Source organism: Mauremys mutica, chromosome 2, assembly GCF_020497125.1.
Source record: "Mauremys mutica isolate MM-2020 ecotype Southern chromosome 2, ASM2049712v1, whole genome shotgun sequence".
NCBI lineage: Eukaryota > Metazoa > Chordata > Testudines > Geoemydidae > Mauremys > Mauremys mutica.
In genome coordinates, this window is record NC_059073.1 from 180,402,233 (window position 1) to 180,425,307 (window position 23,075).

General features: G+C 43.1%; 1 protein-coding gene across 5 annotated transcripts in view; it reads left to right on the top strand.

The window, feature by feature from the left end:
• The first annotated feature begins 15,483 nt into the window (after positions 1–15,483).
• LOC123364689 (tubulin polymerization promoting protein) overlaps positions 15,484–23,075 on the top strand; it is a 120,704-nt gene continuing 113,112 nt past the window's right edge. Inside the window, exons 1-2 of one of the 5 annotated variants that reach the window (XM_045007010.1) lie at positions 15,522–15,736; positions 16,371–16,629. In XM_045007010.1, the coding sequence (XP_044862945.1) occupies positions 16,604–16,629 (26 nt within the window). In that variant the 5' untranslated portion in view covers positions 15,522–15,736; positions 16,371–16,603. Of the gene's footprint in view, positions 15,502–15,521; positions 15,737–16,370; positions 16,630–17,114; positions 17,137–23,075 lie in introns of those variants that run through there. The other 4 variants (XM_045007015.1, XM_045007014.1, XM_045007011.1 and 1 more) reach the window with 4 other exon arrangements.

Consider the following 23,075-nt stretch of genomic DNA (forward strand, 5'->3'; position numbering starts at 1 on the left):
CTATTAACCAGTGCGACTGCTAGCAGCAAATATACCTAAGGGGCAGTGATGGGACACTAGATGGGAAGGGCTCTGAGTTACTACAAAGAATTCTTTCCCAGCTGGCTAGAAGGTCTTGCCCCATGCTCAGGGTCTAACTGATAGCCATAGTTGGGGGTCGGGAAGGAATTTACCCCGGGTCAGATTGGCAGAGACCCTGGGGGGGTTTTGCCCTTCCTCTGCAACATGGGTCACTTGCAGGTTTAAACTAGTGTAAATGGTGAATTCTCTGTAACTTGAAATCTTTAAACCATGACTTGAGGATGTCAGTAACTGACCCAGAGGTTAGGGGTCTATTACAGGAGTGGGTCAGGTTTTGTGGCTTCCAATGTGCAGGAGGTCAGACTAGATGATCATGATGATCTATGAGTCTATGAGTGCAGGCTGAGCATGCTGGTTATACATGACCGGGGAAATCTGGTTCCTCCAACCACTTGATTCACAGTGTTATTAATATGCCAGTGTGCTAAAGACTATGATGCCAGCCACATGCAAGTGCTCCAGTAGCAGTTAGTACTAATAAAGTAGGTGGCTTGAATTAGAGCAAAATGACTTTGGAGTTCAGAAATTTTTTTAGGAGTCATCTGCCTCCCTTGTTACATACTTACCATTCAAGCTTTAGGGACTGTAATCAGAGTTTGTATTGCTATATTGGTTTAGAAATCAATACAAAGTGGTACAGTCCTCCTAACTTGGACACAGTTGTACATGCATAAAGGTGCTTATATTGGTATAGCGTATTCCCGTTCTGGAATATGGACTATATAAGCACCTTTAAACTTGTATAGCTGCGTCCACTCTAGAGGTTTGAACCCCTTTAGCTATACTGGCTTCAGACTGACATAATAGATCAGCCGTTAGGTGGTATGGCTCAGTTTGGCAGAGAAGGGGGAAAAGCACCATGTCTCATCGCTGAGTGGTGAACTTAATAACCATGGGAACTTCACCCAGTTTTCAAAAACTTTGAGTCCATTTATGTCACTACACACACCTAGTTTTCTGTTGTATATAGGCCATTTCAGGTTCTCATGCACTAGCACAATGCTGTCATATTTGAGTTGCAAATACAGAAGTACAGTGGTTTTTGGTTTGTTTTTTTAAATGTTTCCAGTGGAGTTAAATCCATTCTGTTAGTTGTAGCCTATGTAAAATGTTGTTGTTTATCAAGTGTATTTGGCACCAAATTTCACCTGACTGTTCTGTTAAAAAAATGGTGATTACTCACATGGTTTTGCATTTTTCACCTTTGTGTCCTATGACAATGGAACTTTTAGGCCCAAAGGGAGAGAAAAAAAAGTGGCACTCAGCCCTAATATGCAGAAGCCTGGGGCGATGCGCCTGATTCCACACTTCTGATTCAGGCAAAACTCCCATTGATGGCAGTGGGCTTTTTATCTGAAAAAGGAGCACAGAATTGGGTTCAAAACCATGATTTGGAACTGTGTTCTAGTTCTGCCATCTCTAGCACCTATCTAGGTTTTTAAAACTTTCTCTCATCCTATTAGTCAGTTATACAGAGCAGAATTGTTTTGATCTCAAATGTTGTTTATTAGTAACTATTTCTCCCCCATCTGGTGCCATGTTATGAAATATTAGAGCCTGATCCTAGAGTCCTTCAGCAAAATGTCACATATCACCCCATGCATCTGGCTTTCCATGCTTTAAATTCTGCTCCTGTCAAGTGTGCTAATTGGAAAAGTTTAACATGCAGGAACCTGGAGCAACCTATGAGTAGAAGGTTTGTTTTGCTACTTGTGACACCAAGTACTGTACCAACATTTCCCAGACGGTGCAGTTTAATCCTCCACCTTTCTTTTTTATCTCTTGTTATGTTTGCCTGCCATACGTGAACTTTTGGGAGTGTTCCATGGCTGGCTTTGCCAGGTAATGTTTTGTTAACTTTCCATTCTTTCTCCTTTGTTTGTGCAAGTGAGGTGAAGCAGAAAAGATCAGAGGAGGTACCTCTCTCCTGCTTTCCAGTCCATTACAAATATGCAGGTGGCTTATGTGTAAAGTTTGCTTGGTTGCAGACTCCCGTGTAAAGTAATTTTTCTGTGTACAACATGATTGTGTTGTATAGAGAAAAAATTCACATCATTTTGTCTTCCAGAGTTTGGTGTCTTACATGTATATGGATAGTTTAATTCTATACATTTGTTTTTTATAGCCATTAGTGTATCTATTTTATAGCAGTTTATCTAATCTACCTTTCTCACCACAGAGACTGGGATATACAACAGGTTGTTCAGAGGAAGGAAGGCCTGTGGGTAGGACTTGGGGACTTTCAGCCAGGAGACTTGGGTTTTATTTCCAACTCTGCTAATGAGTCACTGTATGACCTTCAGCAATTCATGTAATTCTCTGCATCTAAGTTGTTGTAGGCAGCGCAGGGAGTTGCACCTACAGTTAAGATGGCCTCATACTTCCTACTTAAGACACTCTATTCAATTGCTTATAAAACTTTGCTAAACTTAAATTATTTGGACGGACATTTTCCATTCCAGGTGTCTGCCTCGGGCTGAATTCTTTGGAAAAATTTCAGCCAAAACAGGTCAGCTTTTTCTGAGATTGAGATTACGAAAAAACAATTTCCCAGTCAGGAAAAAAAAAATTCTCACAGCTTTTCTTTGAGAAGCTCTAGCACCTCCATGCGTTGAAGAAGAGACTTGAAATTTGGCAGGGTATGTGCGTGTCAGCCTGGTGTCAGGATTGTGTCTTTTGCTGTTCCTTTGAAAAAAAAATTCTCATATTTGGCCAAAAGTCTCAGTTCACATATGCTCAGTAAAGACTTGTTAGAGTTCAGAAGCTAAATTCTCCAAAGATTATGTCTGCACTGGGCATGCTCCATTTTAGTGTTGCAGGATGTGAGCAGGACTTTTCTTGCAATTGCTCCTCCCAGCCGCTGGGGGGTCCATGATAGTGGATAAGTTCCTAAATAATTCTTAGGGGTTTTCTAATCAGAGCTTTTTATTTTACCCTTATACATGATACCAGTGCCCACGTATATTTGTTCACTGAGAAATATTTATGCATTATCTGATATGTAGAAACTAGCCTAGGCTGCCTCTGACTGTACTCAATTTGAAATGGTTAATTACCACTGAGGTTAGAAATTTGTCCCTTATTTCTAATTTTAATTTGTCTGGTTTCAGTTTCCAGCCAGTGGTTCTTATGCTTTTCTGCATTATGTTAAAGAGCCTTTTTATATCTGGTATTTTCACTCCTGAAGGTACTTATAATCAAATCACCTCTCAATTTTCTTTTTGATGAGCTACCCACATTGAGCTCCTTACGTCTCTCACTGTAAGGCATTTTTTTCCAGCCCTCAAATAATTTTTGTGGCTCTCTTTTGCACTCTTTTCAATTGTTCAACATCTTTTAAAAAATGTAGACACTAGACCTGGACACAGCATTCCAATATCGGTCTCACCACTGCTATACACAGAGATAAAATCACCTCCCTATTCCTCACTTTATACATCCAAGGATTGCATTAGTGCTTTGTCAGACTGGGAAATCATGATCAGTTGCTTGTCCACTATGACCCCTAAATCCTTTTCAGAGTTAATGCATTCCAGGAGTCAGTCCTCATTCTATATGTATAGCCTAAATATGTGCCCCAGGGATTTATTCCAAAACTTCCAAGTCCCCTAGCAACCTCAGTCACTCCAGTTCTCCAGTAACTCTACAGACTCCCAGTTTATTTCAGGATCCATTTAAAAATTGCTATCCTTGTTTTTCAATCCCTTACTTGCTCCAGTTGATTTCCTAGATCTAACATATCTTCCCTTATTATTGTCTGTATTACCCCAGTTGGGATAGGGGTCCAATTGTGGCTAGGTGCAGTACAAACACGGAATAAAACACAGTCCTTGCACTGCAGATGTTATAAGCTAGAGTTGAGACAAACTGCTACAAGTAGGTTTGACAAGCAATAGGCGGGAAATGCTGGGGAAAGGATGAGAGTAACACTGCTAAGATTATGCTTTTACAGAGGGTAGCTGCATAGTCAGCATGTGAGGGAGGCCAAACTTCGTGCCACCGGGGAAAGGGAAGAAGGGGAAGTGGCAGATTTGGGGCCCCTGGAAAAATCAGAGGGGGAAGAGGCAGAGTGGGGGCAGGACAGGGCGGGGCTTCAGGGAAAGAGGTGGAACAGGCTCTGGGCTCCAGCCAGGGGCGGCTCTAGCTTTTTTGCCGGCAGCAGTCAGGCAGCCTTTGGTGGCTTGCCTGCGGGAGGTCTGCCAGTCCCACGGCTTCGGCATACCTGCCGCCAAATTGCTGCTGAATCTGCAGGACCGGGGACCTCCCGCAGGCAAGCCACCAAAGGCTGCCTGACTGCTGCCCTCGCAGGGACCGACAGGCCGCCCCAGGCACGCATTTGAAGCACTGGTGCCTGGAGCTGCCACTGGCTCCAGCCAGGGCCAAGAGAGCTCCAGTGTGCTCAGGATGAGCTCTCAGTCCCCTCCCTCCCTGGGCCATGTGAGGCTGAGAGCAGAGAGCGGGGATGGGGCCTTGGCCAGAATCATAGCTGTAATCATAGAATATCAGGGTTGGAAGGGACCTCAAGAGCTCTTCTAGTCCAAACCCCTGCTCAAAGCAGGAGCAATCCCCAGACAGATTTTTGCCCCAGATCCCTAAATGGCCCCCTCAAGGATTGAACTCACAACCCTGGGTGAAGAGGCAGGGCAGAGGGCTATCCTCCCCAAGAGGAAGCGTCACCCATGATATTCTTTATTTTATTTTATAAAGACCTCCCTGCCTCTGATTATTTCTCAAGTTTTTCACATACATATTCTAAAATTTCTGTTATGGACTAATTTTGTGAATGAAAGCAGACAAAAGGGAGCACCATTGCCACTGTGTGTCCTTGGGTTTTCTAGTACTGATTTCTTTTGGATCCCTTCATGGACTCTTGACATTGTACATTTGCATGGATGACTGAGGAGAAGTGAAGAGAGGAAAGTAACGAGAAGTAGTCGCGTGACTTGGATGACATTCTCGGCTTGCTTTTGAAAAGCTGAAAACTCTGCTGATGGAAGTGCCTATACTGGCCTACTCTGACCACAGTTTGCCCTTCAGAGTCTACATAGATGCTAGCAATAAAGGAGGGGGACTCTATTAGCCCTAGAGCAAGACAGGATAGAGAGGTGACGGTGTATGCTAGCAGAGGTTTACGTGGGTCAGAACAGAATGATGAGAGATAAAGCTCTTTCAAGTTGGAGTTCTTGGTACTAGTCTGGACTGTCACTGAAAAGTTTAAGAATTATCTGACGGCAACCACCTTTGAAGTACATACTGACAACCACCCATTAGCACATTTAATACAGCAAACCTACAGGCGGTGGAACAAAGATGGGCCTCCAGATTAGCCAACTTCAATTTTGTTGTGAAATATCTCCCTAGGAAAAATAATGCCAATGCTGATTATCCAGACTGCCTCCCATGCCAGAAACAGAACCTTATGATGAGGTGCAGGGGGATTGGGAAGTGACACTTTTCCTTAATGCACCTTTAAGAGGTTGTACTAGCTTGCTGTCAGCATTGTGTTGTTACAAACCACGAGATGAGAGAAGAGGCAACTGAAATTGAAGGGTCTCAAGATGTATGGGCATGACTACAATCTGAAAGTCCTGTGTTACAAGAGGTTAAAAGGATGCTGATTGAAGGGTGCAGGGTTACCCATGAATACAGACAACAGGCATCTGATGTGATATTAAAGCTGTTGAAACAGAGAGTGTATCTCTGGGAAGAACCGGGAAGAATGGACAGGAAAACTTGAGATCATAAGGCTAATGAGGTGCCTAGGGTAGCCAGCACTGAAAATGTCAAGGACAGGGCAGGCTGCAAAAAGGAGAGCAGATTCTCCCCAAACTAATGGTTAATACTGTAGTTAGAGTAACCAACCAGTCACAAACTGTGCTCCTGATCTCCCACACTGGTTATCAAGAAGCTGAAAAAAGAAATCACACAGCCCCCTTTATTGCATTCCAGTTCTCTGGCTCCCAATCAGCAAATAGGTCCAGTAAGTTGAGGAGTTATGTTCTTCTGATCCCCAAAGGGCCAGCCACATTACCAGATCAATACTAGTTTGGATCGTACCTAAAATACATGTGCCAGCCAATCCTTTAGTATCTAAAACTAAAGCTTTTATTATAAAAGAAAAGAAAGAGAAGAGAGTTGTTAAATGGTCACAGGAATCAGATTCATACATATTACTTCAGAGTCCATATATCAGGGTCTTAGCAGCATTGGTGAGTTTGCTGGCTTGTAAAATCTCTCTGGAACACAACCACAGCTTGGATGGGTCTATCAGTCCTTTTATTCAGAGTTTCAGTTTGTAGAGAAGTTACTCCAGAGGTAAGAAACACGATTGAAGACAAAATGGAGAAGATGCAGCTGCCTTTTTATATCCTTGCCATGTGGCTTGTACATTCTTTGTCCCAAACTCAAGCTCACAGAATATGGGCATGGAAAAGCACTTGGAATCCCCTATCCACCAGCATATCCCTACATGTCCTGCTGACTCATAGGTGTAGCCCCTGGCTTCTTTTAATGGGTTAATTGTCAGCTGATTACCCTTGATGGGCCATCCAACAGGCTAGATAATGCTGATGCCAATCTGTCTGAGGTATCACCCAGAAACACAGCACAAGTTTGAGATATAAATATACTATACATATTCATAACTTACAATACAAATATGATACATATAAAAAGATTATCATGCTTAGCAAATCATAGCTTTTCCACTGATATCTTACATAGCATATCTTGTAAGATTCATTGCAATGTTGTAATATTGGTATCAATAATATTATAAATGGTCACCCAAAGTCCATACAGCATCACAAGCAAATTCAAAAATGGTATTGGAAGCATACCATAATTCTTCTGGGCATTTTGGATGCTGAAAAACTGAGCTGAACATTAGGAGTAGGGGTGAAAAATAACATTGTTCAGTGGTGTGAAAACTATCAAATCTGCAGTGTGAAGGACAGCAGTGCAGCCAATGCACTATTAACCTCTCTGGAAAGTAATGCACCATTAGAACTGGTAGCGCTGGATCACTTGGAATTGGAACCCAAGAGAAGTGGACCATTCTATGTATTAGTGATGATAGATTACGACATCAAGTTTGCAGTAGCTGATCCGGTAAGGGGACATGACCACCAAAACCACGCCAAAAGTCTTCTGGAGACATTTTGTGCAGCTCAATAGGTATCCAGTGCAGGTGTAGACTGATCAAGGACCTGCTTTTGAGTCACAGTTGTTTCATGAATTGTGCAGAATGTATGGGAGTCACAAGCTCAGAACCAATGCATATCATCCCCAAACTAATGGCCTGTGTGAACACGTGAACCAACCTATCATCCATATGATCATAAGTCTACAGGAGGACCATAACATGGACTGGCCTGAATTGCTCCCTGAGCTGATTTATGTGTACAACAATACAAAACAGGTTCCACCCAGTATACTCCATATTATCTCATGTTTGGCAGACACGGCAGGTTGCCTTGGGACATGCTATTTGTAGTGACAAATGAGCCTCAATATAAAGAAAGGAGAGAGGTAGCCAAATGGGCTGAAGAACATCATAAGAGGATGAAGGAATTTGGAACAAAAGTAGCTCAATACCTAAAGAAAGCAAAACAACAACAAAAGGAACAATGATTAAAAAAATTGATGGTTGGAGAGTGGGTGTTGCTGAGATGACGGAGGTGCAATAAGATAGACAGCAGATGGAACTCTGTAGTTCCCTATCCTGAGTTACCAGTCTACAGATGGAGTCTGATATGGCTGTGACCAAAGTGTACATTGCAACCTGCTGAAGCTCTGCTGCTTTGATGTGGATCCTGGTGCAAATGGAGCCAATGCTTACCATGGAGCTATAAAGGAGAGACACAGGCAATCGGGAGGAGAAGCAGTAATGCTAGGCTTCCCAATTGTGCAATGGGACATTATGTCAGGTTTCTTTCAGCTCCCAAGGAACCTATAAGTCTAACAACTAACACAGATGAGGTACCTAGATGCTCTGAATGCACTACAAAAGGGGTACCTCCAAAAAGGTTGCTACAGGAGGCAAGAAATGCACAGTAACCAAAAGAATGGGAGTGGTGGAACTCCATCAACCTTATGAGTGTACGGTACCAATGGGGAAAGTGAACAAGGAATAGAATGGTTCTGAGAATTAATATAAATGCTGATAGGAGCAGAAGTTAGTTTAATGGAGTGCCACCTAGGTATACATGGGAACATGTATGTTAAGGGGGGTGGTGAGTGTAGTAACTCACATCCTGGCACTAGCACCTGCTGCAATTGTGATGCGGCAGCACAGAATGCTGTCCTGGGGAGAGAGACGTCCAAGGAGAGCACAGCTCGAGCTGGGGAGAGCGCTGGAATCCACCCAAAGGGGCAGTGTGAAAAAGCTGTTAGAAAAGGCTGGAGATGCTGGGCTAGCGGATGAACCACAGCTGGGGTAGTAAGTGAGGAGATAAAATAAAAGAACAGGAGAATAAAAGCAGGGGACTTGGAAGCGAGAAGAAGGAAAGAATACAGTTCAAAGGTGCCTAATGAGCAAGTGAGTGCCACTAAAGAAGCCCCATTTGTGGACAAACTCAGTGAAAAGAGGAACAGCCACAGGAACACTAAATCTAAGGAGCACTTAAAGTGGAAGAGAAGCTAAGAACAGGACAGCAAGTCTTTGACTACATTGTCAATTGAATGACAAATCTTTTGTCGTTTTACAGGTGCTTAAACCCCCGCCCCCTCCTCGAAAGACGAAAGTTTTTGCCGCAGCAAGTGGCAGTGTAAACAGCTCGTTGTTTGCAGGAGCGCTCACCTGTCAATAATGCAAACCCCGCTCGTAGGGGGTGGAAGTACTTTGTCGGCACAACAGTGTTTACACTGCTCAACTTTTAGCGACACAGACGGCTGTGTAGTGTAGACAAAGCCCAAGAGTGGAGTTGGACTTCCAGCCAAGGAGAAGAAAAGTTTATTCTTCTCTGAAGTGACACAGTATGTTGTAGAGTAGAGTAATTTCTTTTGTTTATGTTAATAACAATGCACATGGTACTAACTGCACAGCACAGAATCATAGAAAGTTAGGACTAGAAGGAACCTTGAAAGGCCATCAAGTCCAGCCCTCTGTGTTGAGGCAGGACCCATTAAACCTAGACCATAATTTATTATTAAAAGTCAGCCAGTCTTTGGTAATATTCTATATTATTTATGCTTCTGGTACACGTTTGGGGTTTTCTCTTACAAAAGTTGTAAAAATGTAAAATGATTGCTCTTGCCTTGGTTTGCCTCTGCCACTCCTCATAGCTAGCATAGCCTAACGTAGCCTAGTCAGGTCACCGCACAGCATCCCTGAAAATCTGGCCATTTTTTAGGAGCCTAAATCTAGGATTGTGAGGCCAGAAATTTAGAGGTATTTAGGCACCTAAAGAGGCAGATAAGTGCTTAGTTGGATACCTTTTGAAAATCCGACTTCAAAAATCAACATTTGAACATTTAGCCTAAATCAAATCATGCTGTAATGTATTAGAACATGTGGATAAATGTTATTGTGTACAGCTTTCTGATTCTTATTATATGGAACCATTGCCTCTCTGAGACGGATACTTTGTGGTAAAAGATGAAATCAGTTTTTAATACTTTGGATTTCTTCTGGCTTACATTTAATAGCAACATACACCACTGAAATAAAATGTCACTGTAGTAAATGAATCTAGCCCATATAGGTTTGTAATGTCATTAACCTACTTACACTCCATAAAGTTACAAATGCTAAAACATGGTAAAGCCTTCCACAAATGTGGAGGTAAGGGGTGGCTATATATCAAGGATGAAATCCTGGCTTCACTGAAGTCAATGGCACTACTCCCACAGACTTCAATGGGGCTCAGATTTCACCTCCTGTGTATCTAGTTTCATCTACAATAAGCCCACTTGCTGTATCAGTGTACATTCATGCTGAAGGGATGAGACCTAACAAAGCTCTATTTGTTTTACCTCAAAAATAACATTGAAAAGTAGCCAAAGGTACAGAAAAGCTTAGCTAAGAGTTCTGGAGGTGGTTGTGGGATATCTTAAAAAGGAAAAAAGTAAGATGTGACAAGATAGCCGCTCACAAAACAATGAATGATTTAGTTTAAAAGTACTCCATAAAAGTACTTCCATCCACTTCATCCCATCTTATGAGAACAAGGAGCACTTAATAACAATTGTCTGCTACCAAATGTAATATTGAAAGGATACTAATTTACACAGCATATAGGAACATCTGTGGAATCCAGTGCCAAGGAAAATCAGTGAGATTTGAGACAAAGAAATTAGTGGGATTGGAAAGAACACTTTTTTGTATGTATCATAAAAACAGATTATTGTAGGCTAAGATGTTGAATAAAAAGGCAGTAATCACAGTGACCCACTCTTCTCATGCTTCAGGGTATAGTAGCTAAATGCTCACAGTGGGCCAGAAAGACACTTTTTTCCTCTATGAGAAATCCTGGTATATTTAGGAAAGTGCAATTATTTTCTTTTTTCCACCAATTATTTTCTTTTTTCCTTTGAAGCATCACATATAGGTCACTGCTGGAGCAAGGTTACTGAATGAATCTCTCCACTATGGCAACTGCTGTGGGAAGCTTGGTGTGCTCATTTGCATATGAATGCCCCACATATTTGTCCAGGTTCTGTCTATTGTCCTAACACAGCTGATGCCTAAGTTCTGGCCAGGGGGACTTACACTAATGTTCACTCTCCCCTTGCAGTTCTCTATTGGCATGGCAAATTCGAGGGCTGCTATTTCTCTTTCCAGGAATAGGACTGCAGAGGAAAAGACACTTATGGCTTGCTTCTCTCTAGCTGATGGTAGTTTGATACCTGCAAAACATAAACTCAGAGTAAACTAAAAGGTGAGGGTATACTTATGAGTGTGTGTAATGAATCAGATCCAATTCACTACCAAAAAGCTGCATGAAAAGATCCTTGAGGTTGCAAAGTGAAGCACTCAGAAATCAGAAAATTACAAAGTTAAAGTAGCTGGTGCAAACTTAACTATTAACCTTTGTGAAATATGATACAGGGTCTGATTTTCAAAATGCCCAAGTGACTTGTACAAATCCCATGGAAAGACATGTGCTCCTAATTCAGTAGGTGCTTTTGAAATTCCACCTACAATGTTTAATTACATAACCATGTTATTTTTTTCCCCAAAGGATACCTGCCATATTCAGAGCACAAGATGAACAATGCTCAGTGAATGAGGCAGCTGTTCAATATTTATTTTTATTCTCATTATTCAGTGGCTGGTCTTGTACTCTGCACAACGTTCTCCTCTGAATGAGAAATTTTTCTCTATAGGGTTTTCTGTAGTATCCATCAAGGTAGTATCTGAGTGCCTCACCAACATTAATGAATATATCCTCACCCAACCAGACCAGTGGGAGATAAGGGAGGATTATCATCCTCATATTACAGATGCAAAACTGAGGCATAGAAAGATTTAGGTCCAGATCCACAAAAGTACTTTTTCTATACCATATAGAAAAAGGCAGGACTTCTTCACAGCTCTATCTCCCCCATATGCACCTTAATTATTATTAAAGTAATGACTTATTTGTATGGCAGTACTACTGAGGCTCCAGTTATGAGCAGGGCCTCCTTGTGCTAGCTGCTGTACAAAGACAATGGAAGTTCCAGTCCCAATATGAAGTACTTTTGATACTCCAAATCCCCCTGCTTACGAAAACTGCAATTCGATTCCATTTTGTTACGCATGGACATCTACTGGAATCCTCAGATACTATTCAATAGGAATTCCCATTCAGTTTACGTGTCTATGCCGGTGTATTGCAAACTGTTAGCTTTACCATTTAACATAGTCCAGAGTTCATGTTTAAAAACCCTTACAACTTGGCCACAACATATCCAATTTTCACCAGATCAGTGAAAAATGCATGAACCCAGGGGACTGTTTCTGATAATTTCCAAGTTTATATCACCATTGCAAGAGGTGCTAGAAGTTTTCAGAAACTGATTGCAATACATTTTCTTAGCAGAACAACTACATATTTGTTTTTCACTTCCTCTGTGATTTAAACTGTCTCAACCATTTTGATGGAACTTGCACAAAAACATTTGCTCCCTGACTCATGCATCACAAATTTTAGCTGTAAAGGTAAAACTTGGAGAAAGTTATAAGCAGCGGAAAAATTCCCTTTGGAATAGAAATACTTAAGCGATCTTCACTATAAATTTCCCTACCCATGCCATTTATATTTCCAAAGATTATTTAGAAGAGGAAAATAGATTTTAAAATACTAGGTCAGACCAATGAACCATCACATTCAGGTATCTTGATTTGTGCGAGGGCCAATGAATGATGCATCAGAGAAAACATTCATCCTCCAGCTACATCTGTGGCCTACAAACTCAGCTGTGCTCCTCTGGGAAAATGCATTTTACAAAGCCCAGGCTGAAGCTGGTGAGAGATGGAGATAAAGATTTTTGGTCATGGAATTTTGGTTATGGAATAAACTTCTAGAGGGGATCAGAGTAATCCAGAGTCTGACCACTTTCAGGGCTTGCTGTAAGATCCCCCTCTTTGACAATACATTTCCACCAGAACTAGCATGAAACTAACTAAATACATTCTTCCCTGAATAGGGAAGAGTTCTTCCTACCTTATGCAGGGAGGGGAGAACAGAAAACTCACTGACATTTTAGGGACATTACCATGTAGATTTAATTTAGCTGGAACATATTTGGATGCTAACTTTATGGGTGCTGCAGGAAACCATAATAACGATACGTGAATTTGCTGCTGGATTTCTCTTTATGCTTTGATTTGAGGTTTTTAAGAAATATCAAAGGCACATAAAGCCTAGGATAGCAGCCTTCTTATATTCTAAACCTAAAGGACTAAATAATAAATGTAACTGCTTCCTTTGACAGTTCTAGATTTAGAAAGATAGTCTAATCTTCTGGCTTCAAGGATGGGAGGATTTAATCTGTTTAGTATGGAAATAATGCCATGATTACATCACTTATTGCAGCAAACTTTGAGATATCTCTTGAAATGGATTTTCTGGAATTTTCTGTGTTTTTTTGGAGGGGGCAGAAGATCAGTGTCCAGATTAGCAAATTTGGGTTAAAGAAGGAGAATAGAGCCTTAACCCTCTCCTATCTATTTCATTATTAATATTATTGTAAGGTTTCTGTCCCTTGAGGGTTAGCTATCTGGCTACATGGCTGAGAGAGGAGTGGGGGCTAGCTAGGATTAGACTGGCAGAACATGTTTGCCTTGAGGTACCCTTGATCACACTCCTATTGATGACTCACCTATCTTCCTCAGTTAAAAACTGGCCGGTGGCACACCCTTCAATAGCACATAATCTTAAGATTTGCTTTGTGAAAGAAGGGAGGTTACCTTGCATGGCAACTCCTAGGATCCTTCATATTTGTGGGTGGAAGTTTTCAAAGTATGGTCAAAAAGTAAGCTTATTTTTGTTTTAAAAGGATTCAAGGACAAGGAACTACTCAACTGTGATAAGATGAAATAAAGTGGATTCTTAATGTGGGTTCAAGTATATAGGCTGGATCAAATTCATACCTAGCATTAATTTATGCCAGGGCTTCATCTGTCCCAAGCACTACACGTATATGGTTGATCCTAGAAGCTGAGGCCATGGATCTCTGCATGCTGTGGAAAGTCCTATTCGAGAAATATAATTTACCAGAACACCAGACTGGGAATAGGGATAGGATCAACCCCAAAGTCAATCCAGTAACAAAACTGAAAGGAGGGAGACTGGCTTGAAGCTAATAGGGTCTTGATCTGGCACAGATCTAGAGACTTACTGGCTTGACTGCTATAGCATTACTTTCCCTTCCTGTAACCTTTCTGAAAGCAGGTTCTCAGCATTACTAAGAATCATGACCTCCCTTTTATTAGACCTGAGGTTCCACTTTCAGTCTTCTAAAAAGTGGAGGAAAACTTTTTAGAGCAGAATGAGGATTTACTGGCTCATTTTATGTCCCAGTTCTAGCAATCTACACTGAGTGGTTAAAGCAGATTGAAACAGGAGGGGGAGCTCTCACAGTACTAGCTGAGGGGGAGCTGGAGCTGTGAGGCAGCACTGCTTACCCACACCAGATTTTGGTGGAGAAGAGAGAGCTGTTCTAACCCTCCCCCGCCCCCTTACTTCAACTCCTGCCTGTCCAAGAGTCTGGTCACCTGTCTATCAAAGGAACTACCATGCACTCTTGGAGAAATTATCAGCCACCCTGCCTGGTAGGGAAGAAAACTTTGATCAGCAGTGCACAGTCTTCTGGGGTTTCATTAAGCATTAAGAGAACACCTCCTTCAAGTGGTGATTTCTAGGATGCTATATGTAGCCCATATCACATCTCTCTGCTATTCAATGGCATTTCTATAGAGACCATATGGCTGAGTATCCTTATGTAGACTTGCTCTATACTTGCCCCTTTTCTTGCCTTTGCATTTAAGGGCTCCAGCTCCAGGATGCTCCTCCATGAGTAACTTTGTTGTTTAACCACACCTCTGATATGACCTCTCCTTACCCCTGGCTAGTGCCTCTGAGACTAGGTTCCCTGCGCCCATAATGTGAGGAAGAGAGGTAGAGGCTAGATCTACCTGGATCCTGCCAAATTTTGGACCAAAGTCCTTAAACTGTACCATCAAAAAGAAAAAAAACAAGTGAAGTCACCCCCTGCTGCGTCCTAGTACAGCAGTATCACCGTCCACAAAATCCAGGATGTGGCACCTGGATCCTGCCAATTTTTGGCCCTAGTCTCATAACTTCCATTGCTTAAATGTGTTTAGCTGCTTCTGCTGCATCTTAAAAATCGTGACCCCACGGCACAAACTCCAGATTAGCCCTTTCCCCACCTTCCAGGTACCAAAATGTGCTCTGTGTGTGTGTGTGTGTGTCGGGTGATTTTCAGAGGAAATAGTAGAAGCAACGCTTGTTCTCGATATTGACGGTACCATTTCTGCATTTGTGGCCAAACACGGCCAGGTCCCGGTTTTTGTGGTGCTGGGGTTCTGGGAGCGTCCAGGGTCAGATTTCCAAGGCGCTGGGAGCAGCAGCCGCTAACCAGGGTCCAGTGAGGCCGTGGAATTTGGGAGACGTGGCCCCCCCTGCACGGACAGAGGGGGCGGGGGGTTGCAGGAGCAGCTAGGCTTGTTCCCAGGGGGCGCCCATGCAACGAGGGCTGGGACGCAAAGCGCAGCCGGGCTCCGAGCTCCAGCCTTCCCGCAGTAGCGCCGCCGCCCCTCGGCGCTGTGATTGGCCCCCTTGCTCGCTGCCGGCCCCCTACCTGCCCGGGCACCTGCCGCCGGGCCCCGGGCGCCGCAGCAGCGCCGGGGAGGCGCGCGAGGGTATAAATACCAGGCGCGGCGGCCGGGCACTCCGGCCTGCAACCAGCCATGTAAGGCAGCGGCTCCGGGGGCGCTAATTCATTACCTCACACCCGACGGGAGCCAGGGCGGGGCGCAGCCCGCGGGGGCGGGCGGGCGCCGGGCCGCTCACCAATGCCAGCCCGGCGGGGGCGGAGCGGCGGCGGCGGCGCCCGGCTCGCGGCGGCTGGGTTTCCCTGCGCGCGTCGGCTCCCGGGTGGCTGCCAGGCTGGGCTGGGGGGACCCGCGCCCGCTCAGAGCCGAGGGGTAAGTGGGCGCCTGGGCACGGGGGCGAGGGCAGCGTAAGGCATCCCGGCGGGCAGGCGGGAGCGCAGGGCGCTGCCTGGGGCTGGCCCAGGGGCAGCCAGCTGGTGCCACTGAGGCGCAGCGCAGCGCAGGGCAGGGGGTGCCCACGGGGCTGCGCAGCGCAGGCTGCAGCCCCTTGCGGCGCCGCCGCTCGGCTCCGGGACCGGCTGGCTGCGCTTCTCTCGTGGCGTGAGAAGAGCGGCCCGGGGTGGCACCGCGCTGGAGAGCGGTGTTTGTGGTGGACTTTGCGCCAGAGGCAGCTGCAGCCTTTGCTCCGGCTACCCAGTAGGATGCGATCGCTGCGCGCAACCTGCCCGAGGCGCCTGTGCCAGAGCAACTAGGTGCGCTTGTTGCACGTTCCCGGCCTTATATAACCCTCTCCCCCCGGGGAGCTAGAGAAACGGGCAGGGACCTCGTCTTTAGCAACCTCCCGGCCTGGCCTTTTGCCCTCCTTTTTTTGGGCGACGTTTCCTCTTCCACCGGGGTAGTAGGAGAGAGGTGCAGTGTAAAGCTGTTTCCCTTCACTGGATCGGCCATCAGACCAGTGCCAGGCAGCTGGGATCTTGCTCCAGCTGCATCTTGTCTAATACTGCAGGATGGAGCCCGTGAGCGTTGGCAGCTGCATCCTTGAGTAGGACTCCTCCTCCTCCCGCTCCCCTGCTTGGAGGACATGCAACAGCACCTGCCCTGGAGAGAGCTGGATTCTTGCATGGTTGATGTTAGTAGCACTCCACGGGTGACTGTTTAGCCTGAGTCGAGCAATGCTCCCTGCATTCCACGCAGAAGAGAGTGCTGCCTTCATCGGACTTGTTCACCCAAACGTTTCAGATGATATCTGGCTTTGCATTAATTGTATAAATGTTTTAATTTTATTCCACATTATTAACGTAAAACTACCTATTCCTGTTTACCCAGCGCTTCTTAAGCCTCTCATTATGAAACCCTGTGTGTTTTGATACAGAACAGGCAGTCACTTTATAAAGCATTTGGTGGGTAGAAAGGATCCAATTATTAAAAACATTCCAGTATTAGTTAGAGCTTTGTCACATAAAGCTACATAGAACAGATCTAAACAGCCCTCCAAAAATCTCAGCTTCTGTCATACAAGAATGCTCACAGACAACAGACTGACAGCAGGTAGAAAAGCAAAATACAGTATGTAAGAAGGAAAAAAAAGTGAGAAAACACACATTTTAATTGGCCAATTACCTTTTTCAGAGCTAGTTAATTATAAAAGTAAGTAGTACTGCTTCAAACTCTGGTAAAATGCGTGGTTTGTGAATGGCTGCAGCTCTACTTTGGGCAAGTAGGATTTTTTTTCTCCCATTAGTATTGCAGAATATTAGTGTTTGAATATTCAGGTATGAAAATAGATTTTTTTTAAGTTCAGAAATTTGCTACAGTGCATAATTTTGTAATTGTTCCCTGGGAACCACAGCTTTTTCACCATGAACGCTTCAAAATGTCACTGTAGCAGTTTGTGCAAAGGCTTGCCTTTCATTTAGACATAAACCAGGATGTGATTACAAAAAATGATTTTATTTTCACTGATCTTGCTGCCAGAGGAGAATCTTTTCACACAGCTCTGTTTATGTCTTCAGATAACTTGTCCTTTATAGCATTTGCACATCTTAGTGGGATTTAAAGATTTTTTTTTCTGTTTAAAAATGAAAAATTGAGAACAAATGGGGAAGTGGAAAGAATTTTCATTGTAGGCTGTGTCCTCAGGCTTAAACGATGATTGTTAACAAGAGCACAGATAAGAAAAGATTCAGTTTTGGTTCTTAAAATTTCAGCAATCGTTGTTTCTCCTTGCCAGTAGCTACATGCCTTTCAAAATTAGTTACAGCTTTTTTTTCTCTAATGGTTGTACTGAGTTCTTTTGTGTCTGTTTGTGGACCACAGCCATATGACTGCAACCAGTGTATCACTTGTGATGGCCTAAGTGCAATGTCCACTGTTAAGTATTAAAATAGCATTAGGTTTTATGGAGCCATGCATAGAACAATTCACAGATAATGTAGATCCTCCCTCCCACACCGCTATTATTATATTTATGATTATTGTAACTGAAAAAGGTCTGTATACATAGAAGTTTATGTATGGCAGTTATTTATCATTATATCTTTAATAAGGATTGACTGTGTTGAAAACTGCTTTTCTTATTTATGACATTCTAGCTACACTACATATAGCCAAATGCAGTGTGGCTTTTCCTAAACATTGTTTTGTTAGAGCCCTCAACTTTGTACTAAAACAACAAAGACAAACTAGTGCTGTTAAGCCTATCTGATTGTTATGTGTATCATCTGTTCACAGACTAACAGACTTAATTGTATGTCTAGGTATAGACTGACTAAAGGATATTCAATCTAATGTTTCAATTTGGCTAACTAGCTGGACTGAAATGTGGGCTTTGAGAGGAAAAGCTAAGTGCAATTACCTGGTAAAATAGCAATGCGCCATAGAAATTCAAGCATTCTCTTGCATTACCCTGTTCACTTGTCATACAAGTCTGATTTTTTTACAGTATAAGGATGTGCCAATATTTGCAAACCAATTCTGATTTTTGTTGCGATGGTTCCCATAACAAAAAACATCACTTTCTTCAGCATAATGATTGGCTGACTGACTTCATCTTATTCGTGCATGCGTACCTGCTGACCCTATTTAAGGAAGACAGACAATAGTGTTTAGCAAAATATCTTTAATTTTTCCTTTCTCTCTCTGAAAAGACCTCATGCAGTGGATTTCAATGAAATTAAACAAGTGTTTCTCTTTTTTTTTTTTTTCATTTGAAATACTTCTCTTTGTAAGTCTCATAAATTATGGCATGTGTGTCATATTTTGGCAGGTCAGAGAAACAATATTTTGTTATGAATAGACAGTTCTCTCACACTTGTGTTTTAAATGCTTGCTTTAAAAGCCTTCAAAGTGGAGAAAAGTTTAATATTAGTTGAGCTGAAGATCTACTATAGTTAAGTGTCTATTACTATTGTTTCTTTTAGAAATCTCATGCGCTCAGACATCTTCTCTACAATGAAAGTTATCTTTGGTCTCAAATGGGCACAAGGCTGGAGTAGATTGAGTTCAGTGGGTTGAGGAGGAACTTTATCAGATTCAGAATGGAGATCATTGTTGTACATATAGGCAGGAGAGGTTCTTATATGCTTCTACTAGCCAGTTAAAATGCTTGAGTTTAACAGTTTTCATGATGGGGATGTGAACGTGCGAGAATCCAAATGACTCTGCTCTCTTGTATGCTATTTCTGTTCTGTGTTTGGGGTTTTTTGTTTTTTTTTGCCTTTGGATTGTCAGCTGCTTTGTCCCTGGAAATGAGATCTGCTGATTTTCTGGGTTGGGGGTGTGGCTGAATATCGGAATGGACAGGTACTAGCAAGTCTTGTCAGGCTGCAAGGGCCTTTTTCTGCCCAAGGGGATTTATCTACAGTACTAGTGATACAGTGTCTCTCAGGCTGATTTTGTGCTGGCCTGGTTTCCTTGACATGCAGTAATTCAGGATATGTCTACTCTCCAGGGACTATACCCTAGGGGTATGCTGGCCTAACCCTATAGGGTAGACACAGCATACAGCGATGGACAGGTTTTGTGTCAGTGTAGGAACACCACTTTTCTGAGCAACAGTAGCTAGGTTGATGGAAGCATTCTTCTATTGTCCTTGTTTTGTCTACACTGGGGATTAGGCCAGCAGACCTATGTCACTCAGGGGTGTGGATTTTTCACACACCATCATCAATGTAGCTATGTTCACCTAAATGTAAAATGTAGAGCAGACCTAAGTTTGAGTTCATCTGAACAAGTGGAAAATCATCCTCTTTGTGCTTGTGGTACATGTGCATGAGACAGAGAGAGGAGGGTGGGGCAGTTAAATCTGCTTTTACCAAGAAGAGGAACTGTTTCAGGACTTTAGACCTGGCAGCAGGTATACAATTGGATTTTTAAAAGATAAATAAATAAATAAGGGGGAGCCTAAACTGTGCCGCTCTTCTAGGTTTCTTTGCTGTTCCTTCTTTTTCTGCTGTTCTTCTTGCACGTATGTGCATGTGTGTGCATGCACATGTCATTTGTGTGGTCTGGGAGCATTTAAACATGGACTTTATCTGGTGCTGCTGGAATAATGCCAACGAGCAAGAGTGACAGGCCAGACTTCTTCAAGGCCCATGTAGTTAATGCAGTTGCTGAAGCTTTCCCTGCATCTACAGTGCTACTGTCCTCCCCAGTGGTTCTCAGTCGGAGTCCGGGGCCCCATGGGGGGCTGTGAGCTGGTTTCAGGGGGTCCTCCAAGCATGACTGGTGGTAGACTCACTAGGACAGAAAGCCAAAGCCCCACCATGCAGGGCTGCAGCCCGGGGCCCTGAGCCACATCACCTGGGGTTGAAGCCAAAGCCTGAGCAACATAGCTTTGCTAGGCCACCTGTGGTGTAGGGCCCTGGGCAATTGCCCTGCTTGCTACCCCCTAATGCCTGCCCTGGCTTTTAAATGCAGAAAAACAGTAGTTGTGGCACATCTGGGCCTTGGAGTTTTTATAGCATGGGGGGGCTCGGAAAGAAAAACCTTGAGAACCTTGCTCTAATACAGCTCTCCCATAACGAATTGCTGGCAAATATGACTTGTGTCGGTGTACTTCTGTGTGTCAAAGTTTCAATATAGGGGATATCAAACAAAACAAACACATTAGATAGCTGTTTGGAGAAAACTGACCATATAGTGAAGCCCCTGAAGGTAACAGCCTGTTTCACTGGGGGAAGCACATACAAGCAGCATGCCTATTCCTGATAAGATATTGAAGGCAAATTTAAAGTACAGCATTGAATGGAGTATTTAGCCCAATTAGTTCTTTGAAAGTGCAGGTCCTAACAAACTCTGCTGACAAAGGAATCTCTGTATTGGAAGGACCTGAGAGCTTTTGGTTTCCAAGTTAAATGTTAAGGACTCTTTTCAGAGTAGCAGCCGTGTTAGTCTGTATCCGCAAAAAAAACAGGAGTACTTGTGGCACCTTAAAGACTAACAAATTTATTTTAGCATGAGCTTTCGTGAGCTGCAGCTCACTTCTTCGGACTCTGTTTATCTTGATCCTGGTAGTGAAGGCAGGGGGCTGGACTTGATGAGCTTTCAAGGTCCCTTCCAGCTCTATGAGATAGGTATATCTCAAATTATTATTAAAATTATCTTGAAAGGCCTTAAAGGAGCACCTACTAGAGACAATGTCTGCAACAGGTAGCTGTCTGACTTCCCTCTCAAAAGAAAATGACTGGAACAGAATCCCTCAGGCAGCCCGTGTTAGCGTCTGTCTATACAGGTAACCCAGGTAGGCATAACCATGCTAGCTTTAATTTAGCTAGCACAGGTAAGGATAGCAGCATACACGCAGTGGCATGGGCTAGCAACCAGAGTACATACCCATGGTTGCTGGAGGGCTGTACTTGCATTTCTAGCCTGTATTGAAACCTGTGCTGACACATCTGAACGCTGTTGTCATCCACGCTAGCCTGACTAAAACTAACACAGGCTATACTTAACCCTGCTATGATCATGCCTTCACTTGCAGTGCAGATGTACCCCCCTACTCTCTCAAGTTAAGCAATGTTGGGGTGCACCAGTACTTGAATGGCTGACCTTAAACAAAATCACAGGTGGTTTCAGAAAGCACTACTGATGATTCAGTGATTTTTTTTTTCTTTTCATCTTATTTGGTACTGAACCATTGCCTGCACAGTATGCTGCTAGATGTACTTGCTCTTATGGATTAGAGGTAAAACTGATGAGGCCATTCATTCATAGAGTTTAAATCCAGACGGGACCATTAGATTATATAGTCTGACTTCCTGTATATCACAGGCCAATACATTTCACCCAGTTTTGAGCCCAATAACTTGTGTTTGACTGATGTACAAAGGCATCCAGTCTTGCTCTGAAGAATCCACTGCTTCCCTTAGTAGTTTGTTCCAATGATGAATCACCCTCACTATTAAAAATGTGTGCCTGATTTCTAATTTGAATTTGTCTGGCTCCAGCTTCCAGCCATTGGTTCTTGTTATGCCTTTCTCAACTAGATTAAAGAGCCTTTTATACTCAGTAACTTCTTCCCTTGAAGGTACTTATACACTGTGATTGTCAGTCACCTCTTGATCTTCTTTTTGATAAACTATACAGATTGAGCTCTTAGTCTCTCACTGTAAGACATTTTCTTTAGCCCTCAAATCATTTTTGTGTCTCTTTTCTGCATCCTGACCAATTTTTCAACAGGTCAATTCTGTGGCCATTAAAAAATCCCACAGTGCTTATTGTAATAATAGGGCTGTTAACTCCATTTTCCTGACCAAATTCCATTTCTGTTAATTACATTCTGACTGATTTCCTGCTAGATTTTTAGTTGTTCACAGTGCTCCATGTGCTAAATAGTTGTATAGAATTGCTGTACACTTTTGAACAGCTGCTGTGCTTCTCCCCGTTTTAGTGGTGGGTGAAATGATCTCTTATCTACCTCCCTGGAGAGCTGAGTCCTCATTAGGCAATGTTTTGGAAAAGTGCTTTAAGATCCATGGATGAAAAGGTGCTATAGAAATTCAAAATAGTAGTATACTACAGAAAAGAGGTCATAACACGAGTGGTTTAGGCTGATATGGAAGCTCTCCCAAGGTTAGTGGCTTGACTTAATTTGGTTCAGGATCTTATCTGGAAGTAAAGGAACTCTGGAGCTGTTTGTTTAATGAAATACAGGAGACTGCTGAGAAGAGCGACTAGGTTAAAATAGAAAAGAAATACTTGAAATTATCATGTATGACTATTTTGTCCAGCCGCTTCCTCACAGCATAGCAAGGAAATGACTGGGCTGAACAGTTGTGGCTCCTTTCATACTGTATTTTACTCAAGTGAATTTGGACCCAGTCTTTTCATTGCAAAAAGTGGAATATTGTTCATATGTTTCTGTGAAACCTGTGGTGGACCTGTTGGCTTGCTCCTTCCTATGCTTGGACAATTGCAGAATATTGTGGGCTTGATTCTTTGTTCCACTATAATCCTTTGGAGCTACTCTGCCAGCGAATGGCAACCCAGCAGATCTGGGAATTGACTCCAATGTAGGAGGAATCCTCAGGTGATGCAGAGCTAGTATGGTGAAGAATAACTCATCATACAATTCACCTGCATACTGACATGTTGATGTTGCCAGGTTGGAGTAAAAATTTCTGTTAGTGTGTTTGTGAGGATTGTTTTGTGTGTATTACTGTACATGCCAGAGGTATATGTGGCTTATTTACAGTGGGGTAGAGTTTAGTAG